The sequence below is a fragment of the Sus scrofa genome, chromosome 16 (genome assembly GCF_000003025.6).
Source record: "Sus scrofa isolate TJ Tabasco breed Duroc chromosome 16, Sscrofa11.1, whole genome shotgun sequence".
In the NCBI taxonomy this organism is placed as follows: Eukaryota; Metazoa; Chordata; class Mammalia; order Artiodactyla; family Suidae; genus Sus; species Sus scrofa.
The window spans coordinates 55,189,477-55,214,234 of NC_010458.4; the positions used below are offsets into that span (position 1 = coordinate 55,189,477).

Sequence of the window (24,758 nt, forward strand, 5' to 3'; positions counted from 1 at the left end):
TGTTGCCATGAGCTGTGGTGTAGGTCGCAGACACGGCTCGGATCCTGCGTTGCTGTGGCTCTGGTGTAGGCCAGTGACTACAACTCCGATTAGACCCCTAGCCTGGGAACCTCCATGTGCCACAGGAGTGACCCTAGAAAAGGCAAAAAGCCAAAAAAAATTAAGGGAGTGCCAACAGCATCATTTCTTCATTGTGCTCAGCAGCACCTTCTGCATCTCACGTTGTGTACTCAGTGTGCATCTAGTTTCCTGCAGAGTATATCACTTAATCAATTTTTAAAACCCCCAGAAGAGGTGAAGTTATTGATCATGAGTCACATTAATATTGCCTTTTTTTTCTCTTTTTCATGTTTGAGGGCCACCCTGTGGCATGTGGACGTTCCCAGGCTAGGGGCTGAATCTGAGCTGCAGCTGCCAGCCCATACCACAGCAATGCCAGATCCGAGCCATGTCTGCGACATACACCACACCTCACAGCAACGCTATATCCTTAACCCACTGAGCGAGGCCAGAGATTGAGCCTGCATCCTCATGGATAATTGTTGGGTTCTTAACCCTCTGAGCCACAATGAGAAATCCTTTTTTTTTTTTTTTCTTTTTTAAAAGTTGTATTGAAATGTAGTTTATTTAAAGTGTTGTGATAGTTTCTGCTGTACAGCAAAGTGATTCAGTTATGCATGTACACACATCTGTTCTCTTTCAGATTCTTTTCCCATACAGATTATCACAGAATATTGGGTAGAGTTCCCTGTGCTGTGCAGCAGGTCCCCGTTAGCCGTTCCCTGTACCACAGTGTGCATACGCCAATCCCAAACCCACAGTCCATTCCTCTCTCCCACCACCCATCCCCTGTGGTAACCAAAAATTTGTTTTCAAAATCTGTGGGTCTGTTTCTCTTCTGCAAATACTTTTATTTGTATCTTTTTCCTTTTTTTTTTTTTTTTTTTTTTTTTGGTCTGTCTTTGTCTCTCAGGGCCACACCCATCGCATATGGAGGTTCCCAGGCTAGGAATCCAATTGGAACTGTAGCCACTGGCCTATGCCACAGCCACAGCCAACTCAGGATCTGAGCTGCATCTGTGACCTACCCCACAGGTCATGGCAATGCCAGATCCTTAACCCATTGAGTGAGGCCAGGGATCCAACCTGTGTCCTCATGGATGCTAGTCAGGTTTGCTAACACTGAGCCATAACAGGAACTCCCTGTATCTTTTTCTTTAGCGTCCGCGTATAAGTGAGATCATATGATGTTGGTCTTTCACTATATGACTAATTTCACTTAGTGCGATGATTTCTTAAGTCCATCCATGTTGCTGCACATGGCATTATTTCATTCTTTTTATGGCTGAGTAATACTGTATACATGTAGCGCATCTTTATTCATTCCTCTGTTGATGGACATTTAGGTTGCCTCCATGTCTTAGCTATTGAATACAGTGCTGCAGTAAACATCAGGGTGCCTGTATCTTTTCAAATTGTGGTTTTCTCTGGATAAATGCCTAGGAGTGAGATTGCTGAATCATGGTAGTTCTATTTTCAGGTTTTGGAGGACCCTCCATACTGTTTCCCATAGTGGTTGCACCAATTTACATTCCCACCAACAGTGTAAGAGGGGTCCCTTTTCTCCACACCCTCGCCAGCATTTGTTGTTTGTAGAATTTTTGATGATGGCCATTCTGGCTGGTGTACCATGTACCATATAGTACTTTGATTTGCATTTCTCTTATAATTAGCAGTGTTGAGCATCTTTTCATGTGTTTTTGGGCCATCTTCTTTGAGGCCATGTCTTCTTTGGATAAATGTCCATTTAGATCTTCTGCCCATTTTTTGATTGGGTTGTTTGGTTTTTGATATGGAGCTGCATGAACTGTTTTGTGTATTTTGGAGATTAATCCCTTGTCAGCCGCTTCATTTGCAAAGATTTTCTTCTGTTCCATGGGTTGTCTTCATTTCATTCATGGTTTCCCTTGCTGTGCAAAAACTTTTAAGTTTAACTAGGTCCCATTGGTTTATTTTTGTTTTTATTTTCGATACTCTAGGAGGTGGATCTGAAAAGATATTGCTGTGATTTATGTCAGAGAGTGTTCTGCCTATGTTTTCCTCTAAGAGTTTTATAGTACTCGAGGTTATATTTAGATCTTTAATCTATTTTGAGTTTATTTTTGTGTATGGTGTTAGAGAGTGTTCTAATTTCATTCTTTTACATGTAGCTGTTCATTTTTCCAGCACCACTTATTAAAGAGATTGTCTTTTCTCCATTGTATATTCTTGCCTCCTTTGTCACACATTAGTTGACCATGGATGCATGGATTTATTTATGGGCTTTCTATCCTGTTCCATTGATCTATGTCTGTTTTTGTGCCAATACCATACTGTTTTCATGACAGTAGTTTTTTAGTATAGTCTGAAGTCAAGGAGCCTGATTCCTCAAGTTCCATTTTTCTTTCTCAGGACTGCTTTCGCTATCCAGGGCACTTTGGGTTTCCACACAAATTAAAAATTTTTCTTTGTTCTAGTTCTGCAAAAAATGCCATTGGTAATTTACAGGGATTGCATTGCATCTGTAGATTGCCTTGGGTAGTATAGTCATTTTGACAGTATGATTCTTCCAATCTAGGAACATCTGTTTGTCATCTTCAGTTTCTTTGATGGTCCTTATAATTTTCAGAGTACAGGTCTTTTGCCTCCTTAGGTAGGTGTATTTCTCAATATTTTATTCTTTTTGATGCAATGGTGAATGGAATTGTTTCTTTAACTTCTCTTCTGATCTTGCATTGTTAAGTGTAGAGAAATGTGAGTGATTTCTTTGTATTAATTTGTATCCTACAACTTTACCAAATTCATTAGTGAGCTCTAGTAGTTTTCTAGCAGCATTTTTTGAATTTTCTATGTACAATATGATGTCATCTGCAAACAACAACATTTTTATTTCTTCTCTTCCAATTTGGTTTCTTTTATTTCTTTTTCTATTTTTACTGCCATGGTTAGGACTTCCAAAACTGTGTTGAATAAAATTAGTGAGGGTAGATATCCTTGTCTTGTTCCTGATCTTAGTGGAAATACCTTCAGCTATTCACCATGGAGAATGATGTTAGTGTGGGTTTGTCACATATGGCCTTTATTATGTTTAGGTATTTCCCTTTTATGCCTACTTTCTGGAGGGTTTTTATCAAAAATTGGTGTTGGATTTTGTCAAAAGCTTTTTCTGCATGTCTTGAGAGGATCATATGGTTCTTATTCTTCAGGTTGTTAATGTGGTATATCACACTGATGGATTTGCAGATATTGAAAAATCCTTGCATCCCTGGGATAAATCCCACTTGATCATGGAGTATGATCCTTTTAATGTATTGCTGGATCAGTTTGCTAGTCGTTTTTTTTTTTTTTTTTTTTTTTTTTTGAGGATTGTTGCATCTCTGTTCATCAGTGATATTGGCCTGTAATTTTCTTTTTTATTGCGTCTTTGGTTTTCGTATCAAAGTATGGTGGCCTCATAGAATGAGTTTAGAGGTGTTCCTTCCTCAGCAGTTTTTTGGAATAGTTTCAGAAGGATAGGTGATAACTCTTCTCTAAATATTTGATACAATTTGCCCATGAAGGCCATCCAGTCCTGGCCTTTTGTTTGTTGGAAGTTTTCAAATCATGGTTTCAACTTCAGGGCTTAAGACAGGTCCAGTCATCTTTTCTATTTCTTCCTGGTTCAGTCTTGGAAGATTGTACATTTCTAAGAATTTGTTCATTTCTTCTAGGTTGTCCACTTTATTGGCATACAGTTGCTTGGAGTCATCTTTTCTGATCCTCTGTATTTCTGCGATGGCCATTGTAACTTCTCCTTTTCCATTTCTAATTTTATTGACTTGAGCCCGCTCCCTTTTTTTCTTGATGAATCTGGCTAAAAGTTTATCAGTTTTGTTGATCTTTTCAAAATACCAACTTTTAGTTTCATTGATCTTTTCTACTGTTTCCTTTGTTTCTGTTTCATTTATTTCTGCTGTATCGTAACGATTTCTTTCCTTCTACTAACTTTGGGGGGTTTTTTTGTTCTTTCTCTAGTTGCTATAGGTGTAAGGTTAGGTTGTTTGAGATTTTTATTGTTTCTTTTTTTTTCTTGTCTTTTTGCCATTTCTTGGGCTGCTCCCATGGCATATGGGGGTTCCCAGGCTAGAATCAGAGCTATAGCCACCAGCCTACACCAGAGCCACAGCAACGCGGGATCCGAGCCGCATCTACAACCTACACCACAGCTCACAGCAACGCCAGATCCTTAACCCACTGAGCAAGGCCAGGGATCAAACCCACAACCTCATGGTTCCTAGTTGGATTTGTTAACCACTGAGCCACAATGGGAACTCCGAGGTTTTTCTTGTTTCTTGAGGTAAGCTTGTATTGCTGTAAAAATCCATCTTAGAATGGCTTTTGCTGCACCTCATAGGTTTTTTGATCATTATGGATTCATTTGTCTCTAGATATTATTGATTTCCTCTTTGAGTTCTTCAGTGATCCATTGGTTGTTTAGTAGCATATTGTTTAGTCACCCCGTGTTTGTGTTTTTAGCAGTTTTTTCCTTATAGTTCATTTCAAGTCTTATGTTGTGGTCGAAAAAGATGCTTGCTGTGATTTCCATTTTCTTAAATTTACCGAGGCTTGATTTGTGGCCCAGATTGTGATCTCTCCTAGAGAGTTTTCTGTGTGCACTTGAGAACTATGTGTATTCTACTGCTTTCAGATGGAATATTCTATAAGTATTAAGCCTTCTCTGCTTTAATGCATCATTTGGGGCCTGTGTTTCCTTGGTGATTTTCTGTCTGGATGATCTCTCCATTGCTGTAATTGGGGTCTTAAAGTCCCTCACTATTATTGTGCTGTCCATTTCTCCTTTTATAACTGTTAGCAGTTGCCTTGTATATTGAGGTGATCCTATTTTGGTGCATATATATTTACAATTGTTATATCTTCTTGCATTGATCCTTTGATCATTATGTAATGTCATTTCTCTCTTGTAGCATTCTTCATTTTGAAGTCTGTTTTGTGTGATATAAGTATTTCTACTTTAGATTTCTTTTTGTTTGTTTTGTTTTTTGTTCTTTTGTCCTTTTAGGGCCACGCCCACGGCACATGGAGGTTCCCAGGCTAGGGGTCAAGTCGGGAGCTGTAGCTGACAGCCTATGCCAGAGCCACAGAAAGCAGGATCTGAGCCATGTCTGCAACCTACACCACAGCTCATGGCAATGCCAGCTCCTTAACCCACTAAGTGAGACCAGGGATCGAACCCACATCCTCATGGATGCTAGTCGGGTTTGTTAATCACTGAGCCATGACGGGAATTCCCAATTGTAGATTTTTGATTTGTGGTTATTGTGAGGTTTTGACATAGCAATACACACACACACAATTGTTTTATATATGTGTGTGTGTGTGTGTGTGTGTGTATAGTCATATATATGTAAGATTTGATATTTATATTTTTATATGCATGCAATGTTGTTTTAAATTGCTGGTCTCTTGATTGCAAATGCATTTCTCTCCTCTTCTCACAATTGCTGGTTTTGATATCATATTCGTGTGTGGATGATTTCCTACCTTTACTATATATTTGCTTTTATCAGTGAGCCTTCTCATTTGTCCTTTTCTTGTTTCTAGTCATGGCCTTTTCTTTTCTGCCTAGAGAAGTTCCTTTTGTATTTGTTGCAAAGCTGGTTTGATGGTGCTGAATTCTCTTTGCTGTTGCTTGTGTGTAAAGTTTTTGATTTCTGCTTCAAATCTGAATGAGAACCTTGCTGGGTAGAGTATTCTTGGTTGGAGGTTTTTTCATTTCATCACTTAAAGTATATCATGGCACTCCCTTCAGCCTGCAGTGTTTCTGCTGAAAAATTGGCTAATAACCTTATCAGGGTTCCCTTATATATTATTCGTTGCTTTTCCCTAGCTGCTTTCATTATTTTCTCTTTGTGTTTAATTTTCATCAATTGGATTAATATGTGTTCCTCCTTGGCTTTAGTCTATATGGTAATCATTGTGATTTCTGGACTTGAGCGAGTGATTCCTTTCCCATGTTAGGGAAGTTTTCAGCTGTTATCTCTTCAAATATTTTCTCAGTTCTCCTGCTGGCACCTGTATAATGCAAATGTTGGTGCATGAATATTGTCCCAGAGTTCTCTTAGACTCTCCTCATTTCTTTCCATTCTTTTATTCTTTTTTTTTTTTTTTTTTTTTTTTTTTGTCTTTTTGCTATTTCTTTGGGCCGCTCCTGCGGCATATGGAGGTTCCCAGGCTAGGGGTTGAATCGGAGCTGTAGCTGCCAGCCTACGCCAGAGCCACAGCAACGCGGGATCTGAGCCACGTCTGCAACCTACACCACAGCTCACGGCAACGCCGGATCGTTAACCCACTGAGCAAGGGCAGGGATCGAACCCACAACCTCATGGTTCCTAGTCGGATTCGTTAACCACTGTGCAACGATGGGAGCTCCCATTCTTTTATTCTTTATTCCGTTCCCATCAGTGATTTTCCACAAGTCTATCTTCCACCTTGCTTATTCATTCTTCTACCTCCTGTATTCTGCTTTTGGTTCCTTCTAGGGAATTTTTCATTGCAGTTATTGTGGTGTTCATGTCTGCTTGTTTAATGTTTAAATCTTCTATTTCTTCATTAAACGTTGCTTATAATTTATCCATCTTTGCCAACAGGTTTTTCTGAGATCTTGAATTATCCTTACAATTTTTTCTCTACAGTCTTTTTTCATATAGGTTGCTTATGTCCACTTCACTTAGCTGTTTCCTGGGATTTTGCCTTGTTCTTTTGTCTGCCGTTTTGTTTTGTCAAGCTTCTGTGTGGGCTCCTTTTTGCAGGCTACAGGGTTATAGACTTTCTTGCTTCTGGTGTCTGTGCCCTTGTGGGTGAAGTTGATACAGGGACTTGTGGCAGGCTTCCTGATAGGAGGGACTTGTGCCTGCCCACTGGTAGGTGGAGCCGAGTCTTGTCCCTCTGGTGGGTAGTGAGTGCTTTGTCTCTAGATGTGATGAAAAGCAGCTGTGTGCCTGGAAGGGCTTTAGACAGCCTGTTTGCTGGTGGATGGGGCCACATCCCCACCCTGTTTGTTGTTTGGCCTGAAGCTTCTCAGCCCTGATGGGTGGTGCCAGATTTTTCCAGAATAGCAGCTTCCAGGGGAGCACACACCAGTGATTATTCCCTGTGACCTCTGCCTCCAATGTCCTGCCCCCAGAGTGAGCCACTGCCACCACCTGCTTTCCCAAGAGACCATCCACAGACCCACAGATAGGTCTGACCCAGATTCTTATGGGACCCAGTACACTTGAAACCCTGTGTGTACTCTCGAGTACAGTCTCTGTTTTTCTCAGTCCTGCACTCAATCCCCACTGGCCTTCAACACCTAATGTTCTAGGAGCTCCTCCTTCCAGTGCCAGACCACCAGACTCGGGGACCTGGTGTGGGGTTTGGAGCTCCCGCTCCTGTGGGCGAGCCCCTGCAGTACAGTTATTTTCCAGTCTGTGGGTTGCCCACCTGGTGGGTATGGGATTGCTTATATTGTGAAAGGACCCCTTCTACTGTCTCATTGTGGCTTGTCTTTGGGTGTAGGATATCTTTTTTGGTAGCTTCCAGTCTATTTTGTTGATGGTTGTTCAGCAGTTGTAATTTTGGCGTATTCATGAGAGAGGGTGAGCTCGTCTTTCTACTCCACGTCTTGTCTGGAATCCCCATCAATCACATTTAAAGGTGAAGAAACTGAAACACAGAGAGGAAATGAGCAGCTGATACACTGAGAACAGGGTCTGATACACTTAGGTGTAAACAAAGTATCATCACCCAGGATGGGGGGGGAGCCTCAGGGAAGTCACAGCGGCAATCCTGGAGTCTTGGTTTCCTCCTGGCATTGAAGGGGGGCAGACCCTCCCTCACAGGGTGCTGGGAGGCCTCAGCAAGGCAGTCTCCGAAAGGGGCTTAGCACAGTGCCTGGCACAAAGGAGGGATAAGCTGAATGTTAGTCCTATATGGACTGTGGTGGATCTGAGCCCAAAACTGTGTGCCTGCAGCCTGTGCTCCTCTGCCTGGCTTCCAGTGGCCGGATGGCCCAGGTGAAGCAGGCAGACATTGGCTTGCAGGGACCAGAGGCTGTGGACGGCCTGTGAGCCCCACAGTGGGCTGAGCTTTGGGGAGCCTGCAAGAGCTGAAGGCCTCAGATATGTGGGTAGAGAGAGGAGAGTCAGCCCTAGAAGCTGCCTGGGCTGTGAAACAGCCTTGCCGTGCTGTGTTCCAGGTGCGACTGTCCCCCTGGCTACAGCGGGAAGCTCTGCGAGGTGGACAACGATGACTGCACGGCCCACAGGTGCCGCCACGGGGCCCAGTGTGTAGATGCGGTCAATGGCTACACATGCATCTGCCCCCAGGGCTTCAGGTATGAGGGAGGGGCTGGATGGCAGGAGGCAGTGGGCTGGAGACTGGTGGGCCCAGGCAGCCCTAGTCTGGAGTCTACATGGTGCCTTTAGATCCCCAAACCTTCTTCAGCCCTTCCAAGTCCCAGACACTGTTAGCAGACATTGTTGGCCCCACGCTATGGATGGGAAGAGAAGCTACAGGGCAACCACGTGGAAGTCACTTGGGGTCCAGCTCATGTAATGTCAGGCTTGGGCGTGATTCCAGCTGATGGAAGATGCCACTGTTTTGGAGCCCAGCTTGCAGGGCGGGGGTAGTAGCCACATGGCCACACAGGCAAGAGTCTTCTTTCTAGACTGGAGAACAAAACCATTGTAGTATCCTAATGGCAGAAAAACGGAGGAGAATAAGAGGGTTTGGGGGAGTTCCCATTGTGGCTCAGCGGAAACGAGTCTGACTGGTATCCATAAGGACGCAGGTTCAATCCCTGGCCTTCCTCCGTGGGTTAAGGCTCTGGTATAGCCATGAACTGTGGTGTAAGTCACAGACTCGGATCTAACATTGCTGTGGCTGTGGTATAGGCAGGCAGCTGTAGCTCTGATTCGACCCTCAGCCTGGAAACCTCCATATGCCACAGGTGCAGCCCTAAAAAAAAGGCAAAAAAAAAAAAAAAAAGATGGGTCAGTCTTGGAATCAGTGAAGCCAGGAGAGAAAGAAGAGATGGGAGGCACTGGCCAGGGGGTCAGACATCTGTAGGGCATGTGAAGGGGGGTGTGAGTTGCAGCTCTAGCTCCCACACTGACTGGAAGGGAACAGCTCAGGGGAGCCCGAGGGAGAGGCGGGGACCCCAGATAAGGGGTCAGACTGAAGGACCGTTCTTTGTACATCATCAGTCCTCATGCAACTGTGCAAGCGAGCCTTGGTCACAGACTCTGAAATGTGAGCCCGGCAGGAACCGTGAGTTCTCAAGGCCGTTGGTTCCAAAGCCTGATTGAGAACATCTGCATCAGGGGCTGGTGAAAATAAAAGCGCTAGAACCCTACCCCGCAGCTACTACATTAGAGTTGGGGGGTGGGAAGAAGGAGCTGGAAACCCACATCTTAAAATTTGTTGGAGTTCCCATCATGGCACAGTGGTTAACGAATCCGACCAGGAACCATGAGGTTGCGGGTTCGATCCCTGCCCTTGCTCAGTGGTTAAGGATCCAGCGTTGCTGTGAGCTGTGGTGTAGGTTGCAGACATGGCTCAGATCCGGTGTTGCTGTGGCTCTGGCATAGGCCGGCAGCAACAGCCCGCATTAGACCCCTAGCCTGGGAATCTCCATATGCCACAAGTGTGGCCCTAAAAAGACAAAAGACCCCCCCAAAAAATTGTTTAATTGCAGTGGAAATGCACATCACACAAAATTGACCATCTTAAGCAGTTTTAAATGTACAGTTCAGTCATGATAAGTACATTCATATTGCTGTACAACCATCGCCACCATCCATCTCCAGAGCTCTTTTTTCCTGCAAAGGGAAACCCAATGAAATAGCTCCCCACGTCTTGCTTCTGCCCTCATCCACGGCTGGATGAGAATCTGCATTCAACAAACTCATCACAGGCGATTCCAATGACACTGATATGAAGGACCTGCACTCTGGTCCAATCCCACTATTTTATAAATGGGAAATCGGGGGCTTAGAGAAGAAAGGGGACTGGCCCCAGTTAGTGGCAAGGCTGTCAACAGTCCCACCTCCCTCTCAGGCTGCCCTCTCCGTGAGCAGCTCTTGGACCGAGATAACTTGATGTCTCCTCTCTTGTTCCTCTGCCTTCCCTCCCGCCCTGCCCCCGTTCTCCTCCCCTCCCTTCAGCGGGCTCTTCTGCGAGCACCCCCCGCCCATGGTCCTGCTCCAGACCAGCCCCTGCGATCAGTACGAGTGCCAGAACGGGGCCCAGTGCATCGTGGTGCAGCAGGAGCCCACCTGCCGCTGCCCCCCGGGCTTCGCCGGCCCCAGGTGTGAGAAGCTTATCACCGTCAACTTCGTGGGCAAGGACTCCTACGTGGAACTGGCCTCCGCCAAGGTCCGGCCCCAGGCCAACATCTCCCTGCAGGTGCGCCGCCGCCCCTCCCCCCACCCCCGGAAGGACCCCAGCCAGCCCCCAAGCTCTGACTGTAGGAGAACAGCTGGGGTGCCCCCTTCCCTACACAGCCTCAAGGACCGCACTCGGCTGGGGGGATCAGGACAAGCTCTCGCCACAAACAGCAGCCCCGTTTCCAGCCTCATTCCCTCTTTTCTCCAGGAAACACTCATTTAGTTCATACATTCCAGACACAGGGGTGGCAGTGGGGATTCAGCGGTGGACAAGACAGGCAAAGCCCTTTGACCCGGGCAGGATGGCAAGAAAAAGGACAGGGACAACCCTGGGAGCACATAGGTGGGGCAGTGATCCCAGCCTGCTGGGGAGAATCAGGGAAGGCTCCCCGGAGGCAGTGATAACAAAGCTGAGTTCTGAAAGATGAGTAGGAGTTTGCTTGGAGAAGGATAGAAGGGTGAGGGATTTACAGTGCAGGATGAAGAGGGAGTACATTGAGCGACTGGCATGTGCAAAGGCCCAGAGGCCCAGGCGAGGGGGGCATTTTTCGGGGCATTTAGTGTGAACCAAATTCTTTGCCGGCTAACTTCTTTCAGGTTCCTTACCTCTGGACCTGAGTACAGTTGTCCCAGTCTGCATTTCTGGTGACCTCAGTGCCGTTGGAGGCAGCAGGGAGAAGGGAAGGGGTATGATAGAGAAAGAGCAGGCCCCTGCCTGTAGGCTTGCTGGGGAGGGGGACCCCGGAGCCACAGCTGGAGGGTGCAAGCCAGTGAGTGGCCCTGCCACATGGCATTAGCTGAGGCCCTTTCTTCCTTCCGGTCATGGCCGCACTAGCCCAGGTTTAAGCCTATGGAGAAAATAGTGAACAAAGATCCATGGGGCATCCTTACCTACCAGGTACCATTCCAGGCACTGGGGCTGCAGAGATGCACGTAAGTTCACATGGCCTCACCTCAGGGAGCCTGTGGTCCAGTGGGCAGGCCTCTAAGATGGGGCTTGAGCCCGGGCACACATAAGAAGGATACTCTGGTCGCCTCATCACCCACATGCCTTCCTCCCACCCACCTAGTGACCCAAATGTTGAGTCCCAACTAACCAGAGCAGCACCCAGTGCCCAGATACCCTGCTGCCCTATCAAACCACCTGCTCCACATCCCACTCCTTCAGCGGCTCCTGGGGGGCAGGGGGGCAGCAGGTTGGTGGGAGAGCCCCCACACCTGCAGCCTGGTGCCTGGCAGACACACCCTCTGGGCACCAGCTTCTGAAACCAGTGCTTCTCAGCCTTGGCAACACGTTAAAATCTCCTGAGAAACTTCTCTTCTTTGCCTGGGTCCCACCCCTAGAGCTTTGGCTGTAAGTGATTTGGGGTGAAGCCCAGACACTGGTGTTTTAAAAAATGCCCCAGATGACTCTTAACACAGGGCCTAGTTCATAGTAAACATTGACTTCAATAGTAATGGTAGGTATCTTATTTGTAATTAATATTATACTTTATAAAGAAAGACATAGGTCCCAACAGAGACGCTAGATCGGAGGGTTCCTGGTGTTTATATATGTAAACATACGCACTCACATATATGCACATAAAAACATAGGGGCACACAATGGGTGCTCCATATGTGTTTGTTGAATGGCTCCAGCTGCATTCGCCGGAGTGCTAAGTATAGGCCTTCCTTCTGGGAATGTGCAGGCTAGAGGAGGAAATACGGACATGAATTCACATCCAGGGTTCATGCCAAAAATGCCACCTGGGAGAGGGCTCTGTGAGGTGGGGACAGGGGTGGGGACGGGGAAGAGGGGCCTCAGGGGAGCTGACCCCCGTGCCTCTCTCCAGGTGGCCACAGACAAGGACAACGGCATTCTTCTCTACAAGGGAGACAACGACCCCCTGGCACTGGAGCTGTACCAGGGCCACGTGAGGCTCGTCTATGACAGCCTGAGCTCCCCGCCAACCACGGTGTACAGGTGAGGACCACAGCACCTGCGCCACCGCACGAGCTCCTCATCCTCCAGCCTGCTTCCCGCACTGGGAGGAGATGCCGGGCGGCTCTGGTGCTGCTTCTCCCCCAACACACACACACAGGTGCAGACACACACACATACACACAGACAGACTCCACTGGCAGAGTGGCGGGCGGGAGAGGTGGGAGCGTGAGAGGCGGTCTTGGAAGAGGAGGCAGGAGGAAGGCAGCCAGGGAGGTGACACCTCATTACCATAAGATAAATGGCCAGCTGGCTACTGAGCCCGAGCCTGTGCTCCAGTGGGGACGGGGCTGCTTAATGAGATGCCCTTTTCAAAATGTCATCCTAATCTTATTAGTTTAAGAAAGAAAACAGGGGCCGTTAGCACGGAACTCCAGGGGAAGGGATTCCAGAGCACAGAGGGAGCAGGACTCCTCAAGTGACTTTGAGACTGTTCTGAAGGACAGTGCTTCCTAAACTTGAGCCTGATTTTTCCATCATCAGTATGTCAGCTGAGCTATTACATAACGCTCCCTTGCACTGGCTTTAAATCTGCTCACTTTTTAAATTTAGCTTCATCTTGAGGAATATCATCTGTGAAATCCCAGCTCTGCTAGCTTATCATCTTAGTTGTTTTTTTTTTTTTTTCTACTCAGTAAAATGAATTCTAAACTCAACATTTAAAAATTAGTTTAGTTATAAATATTTTGTCATACTTATAAAGTAACTCTTCAAATGAGAAATGTTTGTCTGCATGACCCTTAAAAATCACAAACGCTTCCATGGAAGGAGAGCCGTGACTTGGGACAAGCGCCACACGTGACACATCCAGAGGCCGGCCCTTCCCCTCTGGGAGCAAGAGCTCATTGACTGGGGATGAGGGAAGAGCAGCATCTTTCTTCAGTAACTAAATCCTTTCTTCAATGAAAACTTTATGAAGAACTTAATCACTTTTACATTCTTTTTTTTAAATATTATTTTCCATCATGGTCTATCCCAGGAGACTGGATCTAGTTGCCTGTGCTGTACAGCAGGACCTCATTGCTTATCCATCCTAAATGTAATAGTTTGCATCTCCTAACCCCAAACACCCCGTCCATCCCGCTCCCTCCCCCTTTCCCCTTGGCCACCGCAAGTCTGTTCTTTATGGGTGTGAGTCTGCTTCTGTTTCGTGGATAGGTTCGTTTGTGTCATATTTGAGATTCCACATGTGTAAGAGCTATCATAGGGTATTTGTCCTTTCTGATTGACTTCACTCAGTATGATCCTCTCTAGTTCCATTCATATTGGTGCCAATGGCACTACTTCATCCTTTTTATGGCTGGGTAATATTCCATTGTGTACATGTACCGCATTGTAACCCATTCGTCTGTGGATGGACATTTCGGTTGTTTCCATGCCTGGACTATTGTGAATAGTGCTGCAGTGAACATAGGGGTGCGTGTACCTTTTGAATTATGGTTTTTGCCCAGGTATATGCCCAGGAGTGGGATTGCTGGATCATACGGTAGTTCTGTATTTAGTTTTCTGAGGAACCTCCATTCTGTGTTCCATAGTGGTTGTACCAGTTTACATTCCCACCAACAGTGTAGGCGGGTTCCCATCTTTGCACACCCTCTCCAGCATTTGTAATTTGCAGACTTACTAAAGAGGGCCCTTCTGCCCGGGGTGAGGTGGTACTTCTTTGTGGTTTTGATTTGCATTTCTCAAATAATTAGTCATGTTGGAGCATCTTTTCATGTACCTGCTGGCCATCCGTATGTTCTCTTTTGGAGAAATGTCTTCTTAGGTTTTCTGTCCATTTTTCAGGTGGTTGTTTGGCTTTTGGTGGTTGAGTTATATGAGTTTCTGTATATTTTAGAGATTATGCCCTTGTGGGTATCATTTGCAACTATTTTCTCCCATTCTGTAAGTTGTCTTTTTATATTTTTTTATGGTTTCCTTTGCTGTGCAAAAGCTTCTGAGTTTGACTGGGTGCCATTGGTTTATTTTTGTTTTCATTTCTGTCGCCTTGGGAGACCGACCTAAGGAAACATTGGCTCGGCTGAATCAGAGAATGTTTGCCTGTGTTCTCTTCTAGGAGTTTTATGGTATCAAGTCTTATCTCTAAGTCTTTAAGCCATTTTGTGGAATGCAATCATTGTAATACACAGAAGCAAAACCGCCCTGCAGAGCTGGAGGGGGCAGAGTTTCCTCCTTCATACCCTCTGATGAAGGCCCCCAGTCTGCCCCCCAACAAACCTAGTTGAACACCATTGGTTCAAACCAGAGGTTCTCAAAATGAAGCCCCAGAGCAGCAGTGGGACCCAGGAAGTTATTAGAAACGTGTATCCTCGGACCCCATCCCAGACCGACCCGCCAAAACCCCAGGGTTGGGCCCAGCCACTGGCTTGAAGGAAGGAGCTCTAGGTGATTCTGAGAAGCCAGCTTACCCTCACAGCCTGCCTGAAGGAGCCATTTGCAGTGAGCTTTGAAGAATCTGTACGAGCAGGGAGGGGAGGTGGGCTGGCAGGCTAGGAGAACAGCAATGACAAGCCTGAGGGACAATGAAAAGGCAGCAACCAGAGCAGCAGGTTCCAAGGCGGAGGGTAGCTGGAGGGAAGACCAGCCAGGTTAGGACAGTCGGGTACAGTGGACGTCCCAGTGGCCTCAGAGTTCCCTGGAGCCAGGGCCTCCTAGCACCTGTGTTCCTGGGGCCGCTGGTCATGGGTGAAGTGGAGGGGACCGAGAGCCCAGGGGCACGGCCAGGGTGACCCAACACATAGCTGTGACACTATGCACATCTGGGCTTGGACAGGTTACCCCACCCCCGGCCTCAGGGTTCTCAGCCTCACCTGTGTACCGTGGATGACGGCGGGCTGTCCCCCCAGGGGTGTTGCTGAGGGCTGGGGGAGAAAGCACCTGGCAAGTTGAGCCTCTGCACGGGCAGGTGGGACTGAAGGTGACAGCCAGACTCCAGGGCAGCCGGGCCCTTCTCCAGCAGAGCCCTGCCCTTCCCACAGTGATGTTAGCTGTTGGTTTGGTTAAGGGGTGTGTGGTTGGCTGGAATGTTGGCGTGCCCTGCTGTTGCCTGAATCAGCGGGAGGAGTGAATCAGGAACCCAGAGAATTGTCATCTCCAGCCCTTGCCAGGAAGTCAGGCAAGAGTTAGCAAGTAGCCCCTGGGAGACCCCAAGGCTACCTCATCTTTTTTTTTTTTTTTCTCTTTTTAGGGCTGCACCCCAGCATATGGAGGTTCCCAGGCTAGGGGTCAAATCAGAGCTACAGCTGCCAGCCTACGCCAAAGCCACAGCAACACCAGATCGGAGCCATGTCTGTGACCTACACCACAGCTCACGGCAACACCGGATCCTTAACTCATTGAGCGAGGCCAGGGATCGAACCTGTTCCTCATGGATACTAGTCAGATTTGTTTCTGCTGAGCCATGATGGGAACTCCTCCAGGTCCCATCTTTGACCCAAGTAAAGGATGTCCCTGCCGGGATCCTCATGCCCAGCCTGGTGACAGATATTTAAGGCTCCTCAGCTCACAATCCTAAAGGGCCCAAGTCTCCAGCAATCTCATATTTGCTTCCAAGTACTTTTCTCCCGGCAGCCCTGGTTTTGCCCCATTGTGCACGCTGTCACTCACTCGGGGACATTTCTCGGGCACCTTGTGTCGGCCAGGTCCTGGGCCAGGTGTAGCGGCCACAGAGTTCAGCAAAACACAGTCCAGGGAGGAAGGCAGGTGTGTAAATAAGCAACTCTTGCACCAGTGGAATAAAGTAGGTCTCACGGAAGACACAGGAGCACCGTGCGGCGAGCAGACCGTTCTGCTTAGGGAACCAGGGAAGGCTTCCTGGAGGAGGAGGTAATGTGTGAGCTGTGGCGTGAGCTGTGACTGACAAGTACGTCCACAGGCTGAGAAGTGAGGCGGCTGTGAGCAGGGAAGACCCTATCAAGTTACACAGATGCCAGGCTGGGAGGACACAGGTCAGCAGCCGGCAGGACAGGGAAGCCATCCCAGCCTGAAAATTAGATCTCCTCAGAGTCACAGCAGCGCCCTCTGGCCTCCTCAGCCTCGGAGCCAAGGCTGATCTCATCAGGGCAAGTTGGCAGCCTGCTGACCTCTGCCCACTGAGGCCCGCGGCAGGGCCGTGCAGGCCTGGAGCAGCCGGGTTCCAGGGCCTCCATCACGCCAGCCAGAGTCCCAGGTGGTGAGGTTCTAGTCCAGACCAGGACAGGGGGCGGGATACACAAAACCCCACATGAGCCCTGCCTGCCCTGTGCCTCAGGGCTAAGTCTGAGGAACAAACTCACCTGCACACAAAGCCCACGAGCTGAGTAAGGTAACAGACTTGGGGAAGTGGGTCCCCATAGGGAGTGGTGGAGACCGTGGTAGCCCAGAGGGGACGGCTGCAGCAGATGCAGCAGTGTGGGAAGGCAGATTCCCCTAAGAAGCTACGAATTCAGGGTTTCTATGTGAAATACCTCAGGGCTTAGATATTGGCCATTTAAAAACACCCTAGAGAGCAGGAGTTCCTGTTGTGGCTCAAGAGGTTAAGGACCCAACGTTGTCTCTGTGAGGATGCAAGTTCAATCCCTGGCTTCACTTGGTAGGTTCAGGATCCAGTGTTGGTGCAAACTGCAGCATAGGGCGCAGATGCAGCTCGTATCAGGTGTGGCTGTGGCTGCAGCTCCAGTTCAACTCCACGCCTGGGAACTGCCATGGGCAGCAGGTGAGGCTGTAAAAAGAGAAAACAAACCCAGAAACAGCCCCCAGAGAGTTCTCTTAAGCAAGCCGTGCTTACTCCCTCCATCATCATTACCACAAAACCCTCCATCTTTGTCTCATCCAATCCTCACTGCAAGCCCCGGGCAAGCATCACCACTACTAGTTCAGGGATGAGAAACTTGAAGTGCCCATGAATCCTTGGCCCAAAGACACAGAGGACAGACAGTTGCAGAACTGGGATTCAAACCCAGTCCAGGCTCCCACCAGAACCTTCATGCCGGGGCACGAAGGACGTGGCCAAAAGAGGGCGTGTGGCTACCCTGCTGGTCCAGGAGGGAGGGGTTGCTGCAGGGCAGGCTGAGACCTCAGGCTGTTGCCTGAAATATCCCAGGAACTTTGTGAGGCTCTGTCGCCACCTAGTGGTCAGATCTCAGCATCCAGGGGAGCTTAACCAGCAAGTGGAGGAACAGACCACTTGTCCCATAGTGGTGAAGGATCCTGTGCCTTGGGAGGTTGGATTCCAGTCCTGCTCCCCATCTCCACTTCAAGACTCAGGACTGGACCCTAAATTGCTGAGCCTTAGGTCTCAAGTGGAGGAAAAAAAGTGTACATCCTACCAGGGGATTGTTAGGGTTAAATGAGAGAATGCAGTACTTCACATGGTTAAGTGCTCAACACACGTCTCCTGCACTGGCCCAGTAACTGTTTTATGGCCACACCAGTGGTGTAAAGAAGTTCCCCGACCAGGGTCTGAATCCCAGCTGCAGCTGTGACCCACGCTGCAGCTGCAGCACTGGGGATCGAACCCTTACTTCTGCAGTGACCTAAGATGCTGCAGTCAGGTTCTTAACTCACTGTGCCACAGCGGGAACTCCCCAACAACTGTTACTAAAAGCATAAGGGGACTCTGTGGGCCAGTCTTGGCCAACACAAGCTCTCAGGTCAGTCCCAGACAGGAGCCCCCCAGCCTGGCTCACACACCTCGCACTGGGTACTGGTTTATGGGGCTCAGTGGAAGACAAGGAAGGCCCTTCACTTCCCTGAAATTCCTAAATATCTTTCCAGGAGACTAATGTGAACTGGGCCTTGGGTCCACAGTGGGATCACCTCCTGTAGGAGTTCACATCAAGACATTTTGGGATTGGGTTGGTTTTTCCAATTGTTTTCTTTTTTGTAGCAACAGAGGCCTTTTCCCCATCCATATGTTATTTCAAAGGCCAAGACTTAAAAAAAAAAAAAAAAAAAAAAAAAACTAGAAGTGAAACCACTGTTTTCTGCAAGGTAATGAAAAGTCAGAATCTTCAGCCTCCTCCCCCGTCCCCCAGGCCTCCAAAGATACACTGTTTGAAAACCACTGGCTTTATGCATTATTTCCAGGAGATCCTGGTTCAGATGGGCCAGGAACAGGTGACCTATTGACCCATGAGGACCTACTGGCACAGATAAGGTTATGGGAGTTTTGATTCGGAATCAATCCTTAATTTTTTTAGGCATAACTGACCCCTATTAATTTCAGGATACAACATAATGATTTGATATGTGTACACACTGTGAAATGATGACAATAAGTCTAGTTAACGGCCATCACCATACACATTTTTTCCTTATGATGAGAACTTTTAAGATCTACTCTCTTAGCAACTTTCAAATAGGAAGGGTTTTGGAGTTCCCGTCGTGGCGCAGTGGTTAACGAATCTGACTAGGAACCATGAGGTTGCGGGTTCGATCCCTGGCCTTGCTCAGTGGGTTAAGGATCCAGCTTTGCTGTGAGCTGTGGTGTAGGTCGCAGACATGGCTCGGATCCCATGTTGCTGTGGCTCTGGCGTAGGCCGGGCTGTACAGCTCCGATTAGACAATTAGGCCCTTAGCCTGGGAACCTCCATATGCTGTGGAAAGCGGCCCTAGAAAAGGGAAAAAAAAAAAAAGACAAAATGAAGGGTCTTATTAACTCTAGTCACCATGCTATACATTATACCCCCAGGGAAATTATAAATGGAATTATTTTCTTGATTTCTCTGATAGTTTGTTATTAGTGAATAGAAATGCAACTGATTTTTATGTATTAATTTTATATCCAGCCACTTCACTGAATTTGTGAATTCTGATAGTTTTTTAGTAGAAACTTTAGGTTTTTTGTATATATATCATGTCATCTGCCAGTAGTGACAGTTCTATTTCTTACTTTCTGATTTGGATGCCTTTTTTTTTTTTTTTTCTTTCCCAATTACTCAGGCTGGGACTTCCAATACTATGTTGAGTATAAATAGTGAGAGTGGGCATCCTTGTATCATTTCTGCCTTGAAAGGAAAAGCTTTCAGTTTTTCGCCATCGAGTAATGTCATTTGTGGGCTTGTCACATGTGGCCTTTATTATGCTGAATGTTCCCTCTACATCCACTTTGTTGAGGGTTTATCATGGATATTGAATTTCCTCAAATTCTTTTTCTGCATTTATCGGGATGATTATGAGATTTTTAGCTTTCATCTTGTGGTGGTGTATCATACTGATGGATTTGTGATGTTGAGCCATCCTTGCATCCCTGGATTAAACCCCACTTAATCATGGTACATGACTTTTTTAGTGTATAGATGAATTAGGCTTCCTGATATTTTATTAAGAATCTGGAGTTCCCGTCTTGGTGCAGTGGTCAACGAATCTAACTAGGAACCGTGAGGTTGCGGGTTCGATCCCTGGCCTTGCTCAGTGGGTTGCCGATCCGGCATTGCCCTGAGCTGTGGTGTAGGTTGCAGATGCGGCTCGGATCCCAGTTGCTGTGGCTGTGGTGTAGGCTGGTGGCTACGGCTCCGATTGGACCCCTAGCTTGGGAACTTCCATATACCGCGGGAGCGGCCCAAGAAATGGCAAAAAGACAAAAAATTTTAAAAATAATAAAAAAATAAAAAAATAAATTTACAGACTTCAGTCAACGTTAAAAAATAGTAAAATTTAAAAAAAAAATCTGCATCTATGTTCATCAGGAAAATTGGCCTGTAACATTAATTTCTTCTGGCGTTCTTGTCTAGTTTTATCAGGGTGACATACAGAAGTTTCCAGGCCAGGGATCAAACTAGTGTCACAGCAGTGACCTGAGCTGCTGCAGTGACATCATGGCATCCTTAACCCACTGTGCCACAAGGAAACTCCACACTGGCCATGTAAAATGAGTTTGGAAGTGTTCCTTTCTATCCTGTTTTTTTTTGGGGGGGGGGTTGTGGGTTCTCCCCCCCATGTAAAACATTGCTTTAAGTTTTAATGTTTATTTCCCCAAGACAGCCTAGCCTGCACTCTACTTGGATAAATTTTACAAGCTAGTGTTCTGCTGCTTCTAGTTTAAAACTTGAACCATGTTTCTGATGACAAGGAATGCTGCAAAAATACTCTAGTTCAACAAAGAGTTATGATCACAAAATAATTTTTTATCCCATCTACAATGAGTTGAGGGAGTTCCCGTTGTGGCGCAGTGGTTAACGAATCCGACTAGGAACCATGAGGTTGCAGGTTCGGTCCCTGCCCTTGCTCAGTGGGTTGACGATCCAGTGTTGCCGAGAGCTGTGGTGTAGGTTGCAGACGCGGCTCAGATCCCGCGTTGCTGTGGCTCTGGTGTAGGCCGGTGGCTACAGCTCCGATTCGATCCCTAGCCTGGGAACCTCCATATGCAGGAGCGGCCCAAGAAATAGCAAACAAAAAAAAAAAAAGAATTACCAGTTGATTTTTTTTGGTCTTTTTGCCTTTTCTAGGGCCGCTTCTGCGGCATATGGAAGTTCCCAGGCTAAGGGTCTAATCCGAGCTGTAGCCACAGCAATGCAGGATCCGAGCCGCATCTGCAACCTACACCACAGCTCACGGCAACGCCGGATCCTTAACCCACTGAGCAAGGCCAGGGATCAAACCCGCAACCTCATGGTTCCTAGTTGGATTCGTTAACCATTGCGCCACGACGGGAACTCCACCAGTTGATTTTTAAACACAAAGTAGATACAGATGCTAATGGTGGCTAATCTGGTGTGTTTCGTATAGCAAACTGTTGTTCATGGAACCCTTGTGCTCAAAGGGGAAGGCGCAGGATTTCCTCCAATGAGCCAGCTTGTAAAGAGTTCTTGTACAAATCGATCCTGTTTTTTTGGAAGAGTTCAAGCAGGATGGTTACAAAGTCTTTAAATGTTTGCTAGAATTTACTAGTGAGGCCATCTTTTCCTAGACTTCAGTCTGCTGGGAGGTTTTTATTACCAATTCGCTACTCTTACAGGCAGACCTCATTTGATTGCATTTGCTTTACTGAGCTTCACGACACTGCATTGTGTACAAATTGAAGGCCTGTGGCCACTCAGACAAGCCTATCCAGGGCTGTTTCTCCACCAGCCTTTTCTCACTTGGTCTCTGTGTCATATTTTGGTAATTCTCAGGTTATTTCAATATTGCACCATTAGTATATTTGTAGGGGTGATCTGGGATCGGTGATCTCGGAACTTACTATTGCAAAAAAGTTTGACTCCCTGAAGCCTCAGATAATAGTTAGCAGTTGTTAGCAATAAAGAATTTTTAAAATAAGGTATAAACATTTTTTTTTCGAAATGCTATTGCGCATTTAATAGACTACAGTATAGTAGAAACATGATTTTTATATGCACTGGGAAACCAGAAAATTCATGGGACTCGCTTTATTGAGGGGTCTGGAGCTCAACCCGCAGTATCTCCACAATATGCTTATGTATCTACAGAGAGCGAGGAATAAATCATAAAGCAAATGAGACGAACTGGAGAATCTATAGGTGTTCTCTGTACTGTCTTTTAGTGATGTACGTTGTATTTGGAATTACTTCCAAATAAAAAAAGTAAAAACAAAATGTAACACCAGTTCACAGCCTGGGGCAGGCTGTGGAAGGCACTCGTTAAACCCTATGTCTCGCCCCCTTCTCTCCCGCCAGCGTGGAGACCGTGAATGATGGGCAGTTTCACAGTGTGGAGCTGGTGATGCTAAACCAGACGCTGAACCTGGTGGTGGACAAAGGAGCTCCCAAAAGCCTCGGAAAGCTCCAGAAGCAGCCAGCAGTGAGCATCAACAGCCCCCTCTACCTTGGAGGTAAAGCACCATCCCCTCCCACCTGCCCTCTGTGCTCAGGCACCTGCACCCAGGCCCACTGGGGTGGGGGGGCGCTCCCAGCTCTCGGCACTGACCACCAAAGCCAATCAGGGAAGGCTGCCGGGAGGAGGTGAAAGCCAAGCTGGTCTCTCAAGGGTGAAGAGCTAGCCAGGTCACAGGGAGAAGAGGAAAAGCGAGAGGAAGTTGTCAGGGGGATGGAGGGAGGGAGGCTGGAATGGGGAGAGAGGAGGCAGAGACAGGGTCCCGGCCCTTTGATATGCAGGCTTCCCTCTGCTCTGCCATCTCCTGAGATGCTCTGGGGCTCAGTTGATATACGTAGAGGAACATGTTTGAGATGAAAGTCATCTAAAGACCAAAAAGAGAAGGCAGGCAGGCCACAGTCTGGCAGAGCCTGGGCCTGAAACACGGCCCGGGGCTGGTAGTTCGCAAATGGGTTATGTGCAAAAAGAAAAAGAAAAAAGGGCACCAGAGCAGCTTGCTCAACACACATTCCTAGGACTTAGCCCAAGGCGTGCTCTGTGGGGGGCTGGATTGGCCCTGGAGTCTGTACTGTTAACAGCTAGTGCAGAAAGCCTAGTGCCCAGAGCCATCCGGGAAGGGACACAGCTTCTCTCCCAGCGAAGAACCCTGGTGGAGGCTGCTTCCCCAAGCCCCTCTGGGCTCCTGTGCTGTTTCTCCTGCAGGGCTTAACAAGGGGCTGGGGAGGCCTGGTGGGGGCAGCAGGGGTGGGGGGTGGGCCTCCTCCGTCCGGCCATTGTGGCCACCCCTACTCAGTTTTTCTAGAGAAGCTCAAAATACAGATTTTGGGGAGAAATTTAATATGCTGAAATACTGGCAAGAAATTCAAGTTGTTTTAAGAGGCCCAGTGCAGGATAAAGGATGCCTGGCCAGGTGGAACAAGGTCCCAGGTGTTGGCCCCTTCCCTCGTTGGGACAGCAGAGGCCCGGGGCTGGGCGCACTGAACGTGAACCCAGCATGCGGCTCCTACTCACACTGGGGAGGAGGGGGACCGGCCAGAGAAGGGTGGGCAGGGGCGGGTATTCAGGCCGCTGTCCTGGCACCCCTCCCGCAGGCATCCCCACCTCCACGGGCCTCTCAGCCTTGCGCCAGGGTGCCGACCGGCCGCTGGGCGGTTTCCACGGCTGCATCCACGAGGTGCGCATCAACAACGAGCTGCAGGACTTCAAGGCCCTCCCGCCGCAGGCCCTGGGCGTCTCGCCGGGCTGCAAGTCCTGCAGCGTGTGCAAGCATGGCCTGTGCCGCGCCGTGGAGAAGGACAGCGTGGTGTGCGAGTGCCACCCGGGCTGGACGGGCCCGCTGTGCGACCAGGAGGCCCGCGATCCCTGTCTTGGCCACAGGTCAGTGCCCCCACCCCCATTAGACACTGATGGAAGCCGGGGAGCCTGCAGTCAGGCTGTAGAGGGGACCTGTGCACGCCAGGCTGCTTCGAAGGGCAGGAGCTGGAGCTCCCATCATGGCTCAGCGGTTAACAAACCCAACTAGTATCTATAAGGACTCGGGTTTGATCTGGCCTGCCTCGCTCAGTGGGTTAAGGATCCAGCGTTACCATGAGCTGTGGTGTAGGTCTCAGAGTTGGCTCGGATCCTGCGTGGCCGTGGCTGTGGCGTAGGCCGGTGGCTACAGCTCCGATTCGACCCCTAGCCTGGGAACCTCCATATGCCACGGGCGTGGCCCTAAAAAAACAAAAACAAAACAGAAGGTCAGGCGTTCACACATCCAAACAGCAGGTCCCACTCAGACACATCAGTGTTGGAGGGCCTTGCTGAAAAACACTTGTCAAGTGGCCTTTATAACCTGTCCAGAGCTGCAGCAGCCCCTGCGCTGCCTCCAAGCGAAGTAGAAAGGGCCGCCTGTGTGCATGCACCTTGGCAAGTGGGTGCATTTCAGCCCCGACTCTGCCGCTGGCTCCGCAGTGCCCTGTGTACAAACAGCCAAATCATTTCATGGCTCTGCCGTTCATTCATTCAAGTATTTACTGAGTGCCTACTATGTGCCAGGGTTTGTGCCAGAAATAAGAGAGCCAGCATCCTCACTGTTCATAAACCTGAGTCAGCCACAAGTAACACCAGAGCCATGAGTTGTAACTCTTTTGGCTGAACAGGCTGAAACATGATAGCATGGACCTGGAGTGAAGGACTATAAAGGGGCTGAGTTTCCTCGTTAGCTCTGGAGTGTGTATGTGTGTGTGTGTGTGTGTGTGTGTGTGTGTGTGTGTGTGTTTGGCTCTACGATGAATAAGACTACAGTGAACCCTGGCTCTGAAACAGCATCCCAGTGGAGAGAATGCTGCATCGTGATTAAGAGTCTAGGCTCTGGGAGTCCCCATCATGGGTCAGCGGGTTAAGAACCAACCCAATGTAGTCTCCATGAGGATGTGGGTTTGATCCCTGGCCTTGTTCAGTGGGTTAAGGATCTGGCCTTGCTACAGGCTGCAGCGTGGGTCACAGAGGCAGCTCAGATCTGGTGTGGCTGTGGTATAGGTTGAAGCTGAAGC

At 48.1% G+C, this 24,758-nt stretch overlaps 1 protein-coding gene across 3 annotated transcripts in view; it reads left to right on the forward strand.

The window, feature by feature from the left end:
- SLIT3 (slit guidance ligand 3) overlaps positions 1-24,758 on the forward strand; it is a 669,892-nt gene that overhangs the window by 637,941 nt on the left and 7,193 nt on the right. For all 3 annotated transcript variants that reach the window (XM_021076955.1, XM_021076953.1, XM_021076954.1), the window contains exons 30-34: positions 8,276-8,413; positions 10,245-10,485; positions 12,302-12,432; positions 22,068-22,222; positions 23,316-23,601. In XM_021076955.1, the coding sequence (XP_020932614.1) occupies positions 8,276-8,413; positions 10,245-10,485; positions 12,302-12,432; positions 22,068-22,222; positions 23,316-23,601 (951 nt within the window). The remainder of the gene's footprint in view (positions 1-8,275; positions 8,414-10,244; positions 10,486-12,301; positions 12,433-22,067; positions 22,223-23,315; positions 23,602-24,758) is intronic.